The 14,262-nt window shown below is 43.9% G+C and overlaps 1 protein-coding gene across 3 annotated transcripts in view; it reads left to right on the top strand.

The window, feature by feature from the left end:
* The window catches only part of LOC130524037 (receptor tyrosine-protein kinase erbB-4-like), a 173,900-nt gene that overhangs the window by 104,732 nt on the left and 54,906 nt on the right, over positions 1-14,262 (top strand). For all 3 annotated transcript variants that reach the window (XM_057029746.1, XM_057029737.1, XM_057029755.1), the window contains one exon: positions 12,366-12,497. In XM_057029746.1, the coding sequence (XP_056885726.1) occupies positions 12,366-12,497 (132 nt within the window). The remainder of the gene's footprint in view (positions 1-12,365; positions 12,498-14,262) is intronic.

Below are 14,262 nucleotides of genomic sequence, written 5' to 3'. Positions count from 1 at the left end.
GGTGTTGGAAACCTTGTGTGGGTGTTTCTCGCACTTCATGAACGATGAATCCAAGAGCGACAAGGTCTCCTCCGAGCTCTGTGACCCCTGTGAGGTCAGTGGGTAATGAAAAAAAAAAAAAGATGTAGAGCTCTTCAGAAACAGGGCTAAGTGGGTCACGATGTGCACATGATGTGTGCAACACAAGGTCAAAGGATTTATTCAGTCAGTTTGGAGCTGCAGCTCTCCTCTAAACAAGTGGAATAAGAATATTTCTACAAGGTTTTATCAGAACATCCCAGACAGGTGTATTTATTTCCACTCTTTCTCCCCCACCCAGTGCATCACCACATGAATTATTTCACTTATTATCTGAACGTGTAGAAGAGCAAAGGACGGGAGTTTAAAGATTCATTAGGTGGCGCTACAGAGTGGTCTGCACGTCCTCACTGATGGAGAAAGTTTTGAAACCAGCTGCACTGAAGATGTTCTCCAGCCATCGATGTCCGCTGCGATGTCCCGTGTGCACGGCTGCATTTGCGTCCCTGAGCTGAAGTAGAGGCAAGCAGAGGCAGCTTGAGATGAATGACTGTGACTCTGAGAACGGGTGGTTCATTTTAACACCACTACTTGTTTAGCCCTTGTTTCTGCAGGCTCCCGCGCCTGCTGCTTCCAAATTCTGAATAATTCAGCCATCTCTTATTGTTCCCCTCAACTGTTCCTTCCCTGTGATCCCCAGAGTCTGAAGCAGCAGCGCATCCACGTGTGCACGCGCGGTGACAGTGCAGACTCGTATGTTATAACATATATTCCGTCCAACATGTTTGGGAACTCTTTGGGATTTCCATTTGTCCACCTCTCTCTTTCTCTCCTTTCTGTAATTCTTTCTTGGCTTGTCTTCACGCCAAGTAGAAGTCTCCACTGGGGGGACTCTGGCTGGACGCTGTAGGAGGCTGCGGTTTGATGTGCCATCCGTGGCCTGGAGCCATGAGGTTGAGAGGATGTCACTGCCTGAATCTACTCAGGATGTTTTGTTTTTCCCAATTCCTGAAATCTTGATGAAGCAGCAGTCTCATTACCACAAATCATCGTTATTGGGAGACTCTCGCCCATATTGGTCCTTATAAAGCCACATGAGTTCCTCCAGTGCCACATTCAGGGTCAGGTTATAAGTTAACGGTGTCTTGGAAAGCCAAGAGTTTTATGGTAATCAATTCTGTGTGTTGATCTTCAGACCTTTGTTTACCTTTGTTTACAAGCTGGGACTGCTGCATCTTCATGTTCGGTCATGTACATCACTACCCCCTTCCCTCCCTCCCTCCCTCCCTATAAATAGCTACAGCTATTTGGTGTATTTTTGAAGCAAAACGGTTCAGAGTGGAGCAAAACCTGAAAATGACCAGGATCCAACCTTACCTCTAAAGAAACAGTGGTCATTGGCGAAGAAGTTGCTGGATAAAGAGAGGGAGAGGAAGTGCACTGGCCTTGCATTTCCAAGGAATTCTTCTTCTTCATTCAGACAAAGTGGAGGCGGAGAGCAGAGGTAGAAGGAGGAGTGATACAGTTTGTTTTGGTCTGCAGACAGTGCCTGACAGTGAACCTAGTGGTGAAAAAAGATTTGCTTATTGCACCTTTGAGTATAGACCGACACTCAGCATCACATTCATTACAGCATATTTGGTGTCGCTTTCAAACAGGTCCACCGTTCTTTTCTTAGCTGGTCCCTAGAGAAGTGTAAAAGGGTCGATATAATCCATAACCAACATGTATAAGAGGATAAAATGTATTAAGTACAGTGCATGAGGGGCTAATCGAGAGAGGGTTCAGTAAAAAAAAAAAAAAATCCTTTTAGTGCTGAAACCCACCCGCATTTCTACTCGGGTGGAAATTGCCTTTGGATGAAATCAATTTGTCCCCAGTATATTGTAGCATTGCGCTTATTGATTTCTCCGCCACGCTGCCTGTGAGCTGAGAATGGACTCGGGATTTTAAGGTGGCTGGAAGAGGGTGTGCAGGAAGTCTAAGGGGGGATAGGACTCCCTCCAGTGCCCCTTTCAATCAAGCTTAGCCAAGTTATCCTCATGAATATGAAATATAGGCTGAGTCAAACTGGGAAAAGTTTAGGTCTGATGTGTGCACACAGAATATAGGCAGGCCCAGAAGTCTGAAAAGTTTAGTTGTGTTTGTTTCTATAGACTGCGGAGATCATCTGCATCTAAACATAGAAAAACGATTATCTATAGCATGTTGGCTACCTTCCATTTTTTTAGGGGGCGCCAATTCCTCTCACGAAGAAAAAGGTTAAACAGAGCCGCCTCCTGACATTTCCCACACTCCTTGCTGTGTTTTGATTCATATTGACCCGTGGTGCCTCCTTTCCTGCTTAGGCAAACATTTTCTGCACTTCCGTCTGGACCCATGTGAACCCCAGACAGCCTTTGTGCTTTCACATGGTAATTACAGGCTGCTTCCCTGGCAAAATAATAACGGCGGCAATAAGGAGTGCGGCACAGATGAGCTTAGTACTTTAATGCATTTTTACTGCCCCCTCCCCTCCATTTCCTCCACTTCATCCAGATCCCCCACCCCCTCTTGATATGGTTAGCGTTGATTGTGCCTTGACTCATTTCTCGGGCCGCTCCTCGCCTGTATTGTGTCCATCCAAAAACACAGAGCATCCAATCCGAAGCCCCATCTGCTGAAAGCTTCTCTGTCTTCTCACGCATGCACACAACCGCGTGTCCTACGCCAAGGTGTTAACAACTCCTTCATGGCCCATCTGCTCTCTCTTTATCTCTCCTATTTTCTGTCTTTCTTCCATCTAGTTACCTCCAGTTATTTGCCAGTGTGTCCTTCATTAGATTTCAGGCGGCTCTTTGTTTTGCCACATTGACGCCTTCCCGAACCAACGTTCTAATCTCTAACCCATTTTCGAGGTGCATTCTGCCTTCCAGAGCTCATTTTCAACACCTCAGTAGTCCAGGCCTGGGTACTCCAAAGCCTCCCATGGCTGGTACACAGGGATGGTCTTCCTTTGTCACCCGTTTAATGGCCTGTTACCGTACAACAGAGGTGGACAGTTTGGTAAAGGGCTCAGACCGAGAGTCTGTTTGAGTTAGTTTGCTACCCCAAGCAAGGTTCAGAATTAAAACAATGGCCTACCCATCATCCCCAGGACTCCCGTCCACCGTTTAACTCTGAGGAAAAGAAAGAGAAATTCCAAGAGGCGGGATTGGTTCACTGCACATCAACAGAATCCAGAGCCATGTGCCTGGCAGCCCACAGACCTCAGGTCTCCTTCAATTGTGTGTCTAATTGATTACTTCCCATGCAATTACTCCCCTTGTCACACTCAATATTTCACCGCTCCAGGAAAGGTCCAGAAGGGACTTTCTGTTCTGAAGGGCAACATTCATATCGTCACATTTGAGTCCCTAATGTGGAGCGTGAGGAAGCACATGTTAAATTGAAGTCCGGCACAGGCCATCAGTGACGCGTAGCGTTAATTGATTGCTGCATAACGACAATTTAGAATAGAGATAGTGGGAGTATCAGAGCCGATCGTTGAGGTTTGAGGCCAGGGGGAAGCAAACCCAGTATGTTTTCAAAGTACTGAGGTGAAGTTGTGTTCATTTCAAGGCTTCTGGGTGCATTCTTGATTATATTTTCCAGTTATCTTTGGCCAGTTCTTCTGACGTAGCCCCAGACACAAAGGCCCTCGATAATATGCTGAGTTATTTTACCTTCAGGCCAGGCCATAATTCCCTTCATATTGGTCATTAAAGGGTTGGTGCTGCTTTTACATCATTTCGTAAACAGATAATAATTGGGATTCATGAAATATTTAAGGCTGAGAACAGCAGGGCAGATGGGACGGAAGAAAGAACCACACAATAGTACAACAATAAAGACTCTGCGGTAGGTCACTGGGCACATTACTGACACAGCAGCTATAAAAATAATTGGAATTTCGGTGTTCAAATTTTGGTTTTAGTTCCAGGAAAAGCCAAGAGTGTATGCCAGGTACAAAATGACTCAGCCAGAGTTTTAATTTTGACAAAAAGGTCAAAAACATGCAGATAAGTCACAAATGGGCTAAGATATCCTGGAAGGCAGCAGGCTTTTAAATTCAAGGACCTGGAGTCCTAAAACTTATGAATTATCATATGAGATTGTCCAAATGGCGGTAATCTACCCCAAATGGCCTTGATTTAAAGATTTGATAACAGCACACACCGTTTCCATGGAGACGCTGAGAAGGTTCAATTATTGGCCACACTGCAACAGGAAAAAGGTGAACAGATAATGATTACAATAAGATTAAGTGTAAGGCACATTCCATTGACTGAATCTCATATTGGTGAGTCGGGTTAAGATGTAACTGGGGTCCCATTTAATGTTTATTACTTTCATTACTGAGGGGGGAGGAATTACCTGCAGCTCTGACCGTCGGTTCATCCTCAGATCACAATCAATGATTTTTAATGAATACTTTATGCTAAAGAAAGATAACAAACTGCAATATTTCATTTTCTCAGCAGTTTTCTGCAAAGAGGTGCAAATTATTTCCCGTAACGTTCATCATTACTTTTTCTGAGTCGATACAACATTATGAAGTTTCCCAGATGAATAAATCAGTAAATGTTTTATATCTAAAGTAGATTTGAATATTTGTGCAATATTCTTTTTTAACTATTGATATGTTGACACCATTTAATCATTGTTAAAATTTGATTTAATTAAGAATGTCTCCAGAACAGTTATTATCCATTAATAACCTTTAATTCCACTTTGAATTCCAGACTGGAAACGTGCGTCTTCACAATCAACTTGCAGTTTATTCAAAGTTAAAAGGTTTTTTTCATGTTGATTTATGACCAAGACTAACTTCTGTTTTCCTTTTTTGTTTTTTGTTTTTTACATCCCCCCAGGCTGGATCTCAGATCTGCTGATGTAGATGTGATGTGGCTCAGACAGCAGTAAAACACTCATCAAATGTGGTTTTAATCAAAATCCCCCCTCTTGCTGAAGGCAGTGAAGGATGTGGGTCCCCCCCCCCCCCCCCCCCCCCCCCCCTCAATTTCAAACATTGTTTGTGAAGTGATTGAATGTTTACTTTCACACATTCATTATTGGATCTGGAGAAAATCGGTGTGATAGTCAAAGATGGACAAAACACAAAAGGAGTCTAAAGCTTTTTGTAGTGCAAATATAGTAATGCAGTCGTGTCATATTGAACTGAACCTTGCAATATTTCTAAATATTAACATTATTCCCAACAAATCTGTTGTATATGTAGATTACACAAGGCAGTTGCCTAAAATTAGAGGCATTTTGGTGAAAGTCAACCAATCTTCATGAATGTCTCTGGTAAATCGTCATTACGCTGTTCTATTTTTGCATCCATCTGTAGTTAAACTACTACAGACCTCCAATACCAACGTATCCATGCAGCTGACATCCCAGTGTTACCATTCTAGATCTTGCTGACATCCAGGATGCAGCTGGTAGCTGACCCACTACAGAACCAGTATCCACTGTTTGCAATCACCAGACATTCTTTCCTGATAAACATACAAGTGCACATTGTTATTATAGGTTCAGATCAAACCTTGTAATCATGTGAGATGGTGGTTTACTGATGGAAAGTGTTGCCCTACTGGAGGCTTAGTAGATCAATTCTTTGTGTTCAAATATACTCTATATTCAGTGCTAACAAGATTAAAGTATTTATTTGGAGTGTTAGATAAGAGGTCTGATTTCCAGCCAGCCAGTGTTATCATTAGGCCTTGAACTGAAGTTAAATAGAAGCAACAAAACCAATTTAAAAACCTCGTCTGCTTCCACTAACACACATGGACACACACATTGCCTTCCAATCCCCAGACTCCTCCCCTTTCTCCCCCGGCAGTTAAATAATTATAATGCTTATAGTCCTCGCCTCCCAGGCTGTAGTGAGGGCGCTACTGATGGGGGCATTGGTGGGTAATGGAACATGGACAGGACTCATCTGAGGTCTCCACAGAGATTCACTGGCTGCTATTGAGGGTAGCACTTAAAAGAGCAGTTTGACCCCTGTGTAACCTCTCCAAGGAGCCGTGCTTTCTCTTTTTAAAAACTCAAGGGGCTGTTTTGTGATACAACAGGTAACAAAGCTAAAGACACGTGACATCAGTGTTGTGCTCAGTGGGTAGCCTTTTGCTAATCTTATATTTAAGCTTTATATATAGCCTCTGCTGCAGCAGAAGTAACTGAATCAACAACAAACATGTTGAAGCCTCAACTCCTCATGAGGGAGGACAGGTTTAGTTGAGCAGCTGTAAATGTTGGATTGGATTGGCTGGATCCCACTTCAGGTTTCCCTTCACGGTTGCGGAATCAGAACAAGCTGATATGAATTCATCAGTTCTTATTCAGACCCTCCAAACCCAGCCCACGCTGCAAAACAGGCAGTGTAGAGAATCATGGTAGCTTGGACTTATAGAGGTGAATTAATAGCACAGCTGCTTTTATATGGAGGCATTATTGCCAACAAAATATTTGCACACCATGTGCACATCCATTTGTACAAATCTTTTCACTGCTTGAGCTAAAAGTGTCACACTTGTGTCTGAACAGTAGCGGCCGACATTAAGGGTAAGCTAATGTTTTTCTCCTTGGTTTGTTGTCTGGAAGGTCTTAACGAAAGGCTTATTGTTCCTCAGGTGAAACAGGCTGGTATCATTGCCTGTACAGTGGCAAACGGGGGAATCCCCCCCACATATTTGCAAGTTCACGTGTGGATGTCGCGCAAATGTTAAACCTGACAGGTCGACTGGTCTCAAAGAGATGATTCGTCTGTGTTATTTACTTTCCACTCACTGATGCATTTGCTTTCCACGCTGATACTAGCAGCATGTTTGAGGCATTTCCTGTGATCACACTCAAATACGGAACATGTTCACATGTTGGACCTTTACCTATTTGGTGATCATATAACACATCAGTTATAACACAGACAGTTTCACTTCTATACAAATGGTTCCTGCTGCTGTAATGAGAGCATACTTTTATTGATCATCCACCTGAGCTGTTTTAAATAAATGTCTCTCACCAGGAATGAGGAGAACTCATTGCTATGCTGCAGCCTTGGCAAATTACAGTGACTAAGACAAACCTCCTCTGTGGTGAATCCAGCGCACTTGGTATGCAAACGCCCCTGAGTTTCTCCATGTTTCCATCGCTCTCAGACCCTGTTTTGTTTTGCTGATTCTAGAGAGAGTGACTCATTTTAATCCAGCTGGCAGGCTGATCACACATCAGCCATGATAAGCTAAGTGCCCCTCAGCACCACCGACCAAGGCTCCTTTCACTCAGTTTAAATCACTGACTGCTTTTTGCTCAAATTCTGTTTCTTGTCTTCCTCCCTTGCCTCATTTTGTGTCTTTTGCTTTTCTTCATTTGTTTATCTCTCTTGCTCATTTCTTCTCCAATCTAAAGGTATTTTAATGTGATTTATTTTCCCCTCCCCTGTCCTATCAATTACGATCAGATTACCAGGCTTTATCACAGTTTCTGTTGAAAACGACCCCCCCCCATCGCTCATCACTGTTCACCTATAATTTTATTTTTTTTCCCACTTCTCATCTGTAGGAAGACGCTTCGCCATGCTCAGTTATAATTCCATAATCCCTAAATCTCAGCCATTTTTCATAAGGAATCATTGGAAACAATTGCGCGAGGGATGGGCCAAATTTAATCAGCAGGCCGCAATGCAATTATCTTGGTGAAGGAGAGGCATGTGTGGGGGGAGGAAGGCCGCGGATGTTGCCCCGTGTCACCAGCTATACCTGAGCACAGATCTTAGCTATGTTTTTCCATCACTGGCACAAACAGTTTGAAAAAGTGCTCTTAACAACAACAATAATGATTTTGATGTTTCCGTATTTCCTAAAACCCGATTCCACTTCTCAAAACAATTAATTTCCTTTTCAAAATCCATTTTGTAAGTTCAGTAAAATAACAGCGCCTGGCTGTTTGCAGATTTGCTGCATGAAAATCATTTCAAAATAAAACAGGATTTGCTAAAAATCGCACCTTGTTACAACAGACGATCACGTATAGTTTGGCTGTTTCCATGTGCCATCAATAGCCTAAACACATCAAAGGAAAAGGATTTCTTTGGTTTTCTTCTTTGCAACATGTTGCCGTCTTTGTAATCCACACACACACACACACACACACACACACACACACACACACACACTCTGCCCACGCTGCTGCTCTTGACCACGCTGCTCTCCCCAGTGCTTCCATCTCTCTGGTGAACCTCTCATCCAGCCCTATTATGGAGTCAAATTAATTCAGTTGTTCTTTTCAGGTCAACAGTTAAATACATAAAAGTGCACTTACATTTGAATGGGCGCCACCACTCGGCACGGGGTGCCGTTCGAACTGTTAAAAATGCACGCCACTCCTGCGGGAGGAGTTCCAGCCACTGGTCTTAGGGGAAATGTGAGACTTCTGATGCATATGGAAATAGATTTCAAAGAGATGCTGATGAATTCATTGGATGATGCAACACTGAATTTAAATCATTGTGGTGCCACTGTGCATGTGGACGATGGAAAAGTATTACAGGATGGATTTCAACACTGAGGGCCGGATTTACTAAAGGTTTGCACGTACTAAAACGTGACGTCACCCACCAAAAATGGGCAGGCTGATGTTCTAACGGTGGAAACACTCGCTGTCCACTTAGCACCTTGGCCTGACTGAATATGGAGAATGGGGCGATTCTGCCCAAATGAGCAGAATACTGAAAGTAAGAAGTATTAGCAGGCACAGTACGATTGGCTAAACCTGGAAGCATTTGTGGTGAATATAGGGAACATAGTGAGCCGGAAGGGTGGATGCAAATATTGGACATTTTAGTATATCAGGTCCTTAGTGGATACAAATCTACCTGTCCGTCCGTCCGTCTGTCTGTCTGGACATTATTTCAAAAGCAACAACAGAAGGATGGTGGGATTTCATTCAGGTCTCTCTCTCTCTCTCTCTCTCTCTCTCTCTCTCTCTCTCTCTCTCACACACACACACACACAGCGCATGCGCTACACAAATTTTTGCACTTGTGCAAATGTGCAATTCTTCTTTTCCTTGTCTTCATTTGGGCCCTCGTGTAAAGTCGCTGAGAGATAGTTCATTAGGGTGTGAAGTACACGTTACCACAGGGATCTGGGAGCATTTCCTTGGCAACAGGGAGAAGGGGATGGCAGGGATGGAAGCGCGCAGCAGCAGTAGCAGCAGCCGCAGCAGCAGCCGCAGCAGCAGCAGCAGATGATGGATGGAAGGGGAGATCACCTATTTGTAGAGCAAAGGCAGAGATTTGCTGCCCTGACACCCCCTGTCAGAAACAGCACTTCAGTGTGCAGTGATTGAAGCAGCAATTGCTGTGAGAATACAGACAAAATGGCTTTTTAAAGTATTATTTTTAATATTGCAATTTATTCTGATGCCTGCAGTGCAATCTTCTCTTAAAATCTACCTATCTGTGTGTGTCTGTCCATCTGTTTGTCTGATGTCTAAAGTGTACCCTTCCTGTTGTGGATGATGGGAGGTACAACAACACAGATGTGCCATCTTTGAACCCCTAACATTAAACTACACTCCCACATGTTGTTCCTTTGCTCTCCTCCAGTCGCAGGAAATTCAAAGCCTTGATTCTGACTTTGACTTGGATTCAAATTGCTGACCTTCTGGATGCAAACTAAAGCAATTTATTTGGTGCTGAGGGCACACAAAGTTTTAGGGACCTCATTAATGCTAACCTGAAGCTCATCTGAGCATTTGTATGGGTTTGTGTGCGCAAGCTGATGGACGTGCTGCAGCCTGAGTCGACACTCTTTTGGATTTTTGACACGTAGCACCAGTGTTAGCCCTCTCCTGCTGCTGGGGTATGTTAACCGAATCTGTGCCCCAGCGTTTAGCCTTCTAGACCTAGAATGTGTCTTCATCTTCCTCCTGCAGCTCAGGTTTCTCCCTTCTGCTCCAAAGAGCTGAACGCAGCGATGAGTTGGAACAAGCTTAGCTCTCCAAGTCAATAAAACAGTCGACTGGAGACTCCGCACAAATTCCACAGCCCCACAGCTAGAGGAGGAAAGAAATTCGCCTGTCTTTTTGATAGAATATTTGTCTTTCTACAGTCTTGAAGGACTTTCTGAGGCTTTTGTCCTGCATTTTAAGTTTCCCTCTTTCTAGCAGTGTCACTGTGATGTAGAGAAAAACCAAACCATATGTTTCCTAATTTAGCTTGTTATACAACACAGAAACAATCTTTCATACGAAAGAGCATAATTACTCTTGGGGATATCCACGAACGCCGACATCCTGACGTGCATGTTTCTTCATTAAAATAAAAACGCGCATTTATTAATTCTCTCATTAATAAGATGGGTTTTTTTGTGATCATTGCTTTGCTATTTCCTTCCTAGAATTAATCAAACTCATCCCCACACTGCAATAAATTAAAACACACACACACAGAGACAACACGCACTTGACATCGGAATAATTGCCTGCCTGCATTCGTTCCGCCTTTTTGAATTTCGTATTGTTTTCCTGGCTGATGCTCAAGATGGCGAAGACAGTTTCCCTTTTGATGCCGCACAATCGCTCAGAGGAGGCTCGCTCTCGGGACAACTCAAGAGTGGAGGGCATCCTTCAGAATCAAGTGCCAAAGATACGTGGATAAAATAATTAAGACATTTATGCTACCCACCAAACAATCAACCCCCCCTTCCACCCCCACCCCCCACCCCCTGCAACTGGCAGGGGGTGGGGGGTGGGGGTGGAGAATATGCAGGCGTGCAGAATATGCAAGCAAAGCCTTTACTTTAATAAAACGCCACGCGTGTATTGGAGATGTTATGGAAAATATAATTTAAAAGGCTGTTTTTTTAATTATTGATATTTCTGTGACACAGGCCAGGGGAAATATTGTGGTTGTCCCAGGAAAAGCACCAAGGTAGAAGTAATTAAACTGTTATACAGCTTCTGGAGCTTGTCACGCTGCAAATGAGACCGTCGTGCGTGGAGTCTTTTCCCAGCTGTATCATGGGTGCAGGAAGAATTGGGAGAGCGTGGAGTCTTTTTAGGAGATGAGGTGGAGAATTGTTTGTTATGACAGTGTTGAACGGAGACTTTTATGCAGTGTGTTGAGAGTTTGAATCCATGCTGGGCTGGGCTGGTAATACCTGGGCCGAGGTACCCTTGAGCAATGTGCAACGACATCCCAAATGCTCAGAGCAGTTGTCAAGGGCAGCTTGCTCATTCTGAGTCCTCTCTATTAAAGAGTGTGTATGTTTTGTTGGTATGTTCATGTAAACTCCTTTGCTTTGTGTCTTGTCCACTGGCCTGCCTGCCTTTGTGCTTAGCAGTTTGAATTTGAGACACCAACTGCTCGTCATTGAGGGATATCCCTCCTACACAGAGAGACAAGATTAATTTCTCCCTCTACCTCTTCCTGCAAACACAGGTAGGAGTTGGGGGTGGGGGGCTGAAGGAGGGTGGATTCCTGTAGGGAATACCACCACCACCTATTATTTAATGGGGAGATATTGTGCTCGGCTTTTTCTGGCAGGTGGCCGAGTGTGCGATTATGTGTCTCATCACTTTCAGCCCGGTGTCAGTAATCTGTTTGTAGGGAGATCGAGAACACACAAGCTCTGTAAATAATGCAAATCTGCTTTGGCTTCACTCCGTCTTTCTTTTCTTCCATGTCTTCCCCCCTTTTTTGCCTGTGTTTCCTCAATCAGGAATTAGGTATCATCCTCTGAATCCAGTGTGTGTGTGTGTGTGTGTGTGTGTGTGTGTGTGTGTGTGTGTGTGTGGTGTGTGTGTGTGTGTGTGGTTGGGGGGTCCTCCAGATATGTGAGTCTGTGACAATGCCCATTATGAAAATCATGATGCATGATGTTTTGGTTTGTTTTTTTCTCTTTTACCAGCTTGGTGAGATACTAAAGTCTAGCTGCCGTCCCTTTTTGGGGGATTAAATCCCCCCCCTCGGATTTTCTTGTGATGACAGCACCAAAACGTAATTGTTTTTTTCTGCTCGGTGTGGATAGAAAAGGATGAGAAAAGACATCATAACCAGAGAGACTGGATGTTGCTAATAACTGCAACATGACAAGCCTTTGTCCTGGCCACCCTGGTGACAACAGCCATTGTACGATGTGTTTCTCTCAAGGTCGCCTGTTTACCCCGTCCTCCAGCCTTTCATCTGTCCTCATCTGAAATGAAGTCCTGAAAGGACGCTTTGTGTTTGTTTCCAGCCTAAGCTAGCACTTAAAAACACACACACATTAACACTGACCCTTGTCTCTCCATCGCCTCTCTTGTCTCTACAGAGATCTTGAATGGAGGTGTGTATGTTGACCGCAACAACTTCCTGTGCCACGCAGACACCATCCATTGGCAAGACATTGTCAAACACCCCCGGATCCATCCACTGGTGGTGCCCACCAACAGCAGCATCACATGTAAGTTTACAAAAAGGGGTTCTATAGTTAGGAAGGGATCACTGGAGATCTGTGGGATTTTCCACAGTGATAGTCACCTGAGGGCAAAATCAGGTGAATATCTCTCATATATCAATACATCTTTATAACATGGAAGGGACGTGGACATGATTTAACCCAATGAAGTCTTGATAGCATGTTAGCAAACACAAGCAGTCCATTTGAAGGTAGTTTTATTCCAGAGATTTCTCTTGTGTATCATGAAACTTTTGTCACTGGTTCTTGGATTCACTTAAAGCCTCTTAGCCCATTGAGCCAAAGCTTTTTTTACCTGACATAATAATAGCAATCATAACTCAACCAACACCTGGAAACCATAGATACAAGAGAAAAACACCCTCCTTTTTAAAGTTGGGTTAGCTGTGGCATTGAAACCCTTCGGGAACAAAAGCAAAGTGTAACAATTTCTCACCAAACTCTCATGAACTCTGCATAAACTTTGAAGGGTACCTATCAAAAGTATTTATATAATTGTTTCCAGAAGTGTTTTATAGTGTAACAATGGCCCCTAGATCTTAACCTGCTTCTCTGACAGTAACTGTTAACCAAACAGTTGCCCATTGACCTGATTCTGTCACTCAGCCTGCGTCAACAGCCCACAGTGTAGCCAGCTGGAGGATGTTAATCCAGGTTAACTACGGTAGCTTTAGAATGCTGAAGGTTTTTACTGGGGTCAAATCAAAGAATGGAATCGGACGCAGGTTAACAGGCCAGTGCTTAAGTGGGCGGGCGGTGGGCAAAGGCCACATTCAAACACAGCCGCCAATCACTTTAGTGCATTTATTAACTGATTTCCAGACTGTTTCAAGTAGAAAAAGAGAGATGATTCCCTAGATTGTGCTGCCATTATAGAGCTTTAGCAAGTGTTGGGGTATCCTTGAACTCCTCACAGAATTTGCTTTAAAGGCTTCAAATGCAGATGAACATCCCTGAGCGTTGATATTCTGCTCCATCAGTCTCCCTTCTGCAGCCCCATTAGCCCTGAATTGACCCTTAGTCCTCTTCCCAAAGATCAACGATCTGCAAACCTGTAATCCACAATTGAGAACAAAATCTCTGTTTGATTCCCCGAGGAAGCACAAGACTTACGTTGCTTTTACTCCTGACTTCTTCTTTTCTTTTCGTGTCCCCGTTATTGCCCCGATTGCTATATTTTTCCCCAACGGGACAAATGTGTAGCTCGTTGATTCGGTTCCGTTTCTCCCAGCACCGGTCCTGATACAGCAATGGTCCTGACATTTTAACCTTCCAGGGGTGTTTTAGGAAAGCTGTAAAAGATGATAGTGCAGGGAGAGAGGTGGGACAGCTTTATTCTAGGTCACTGAGAATTTATCAGCTGAGATATTGAGGACCTTGGACTATAAATGAAAACTCCTTGGCTTGACTTCACAAAGCACCACACACAAAGCGGAACAGAAGTGCATTTAGGCGCAGAACACAGGGAGAATAAGTTCTGGACACGAAAGGCCACTTAAGTTTATCTGGCATTTGGACAGTTGCTCTGTCTAATGCAGCTTTTAATAAATTCAGTGTTGGCACACTTCCTGTGGCAGTGATCTGCTCTTTTGAGGGGGAATAAAAAAAAATGAAAGAAAGAGTGAGAGGGAAAACGAAGACTACAGGGGCACGCATTCAGTGGAAGAGGAGCACGGAGGAGTGATGAATCAGCGAGGGGTGGATCAAGGATGAAGCGGTGTGGTGGAGAGAGGTTGGTGCAGGAGGAAAA

The sequence above is a fragment of the Takifugu flavidus genome, chromosome 1 (genome assembly GCF_003711565.1).
Source record: "Takifugu flavidus isolate HTHZ2018 chromosome 1, ASM371156v2, whole genome shotgun sequence".
NCBI lineage: Eukaryota > Metazoa > Chordata > Actinopteri > Tetraodontiformes > Tetraodontidae > Takifugu > Takifugu flavidus.
Note: the sequence above shows the minus strand (reverse complement) of the source record. Positions and strands in the feature narration are given on the sequence as shown.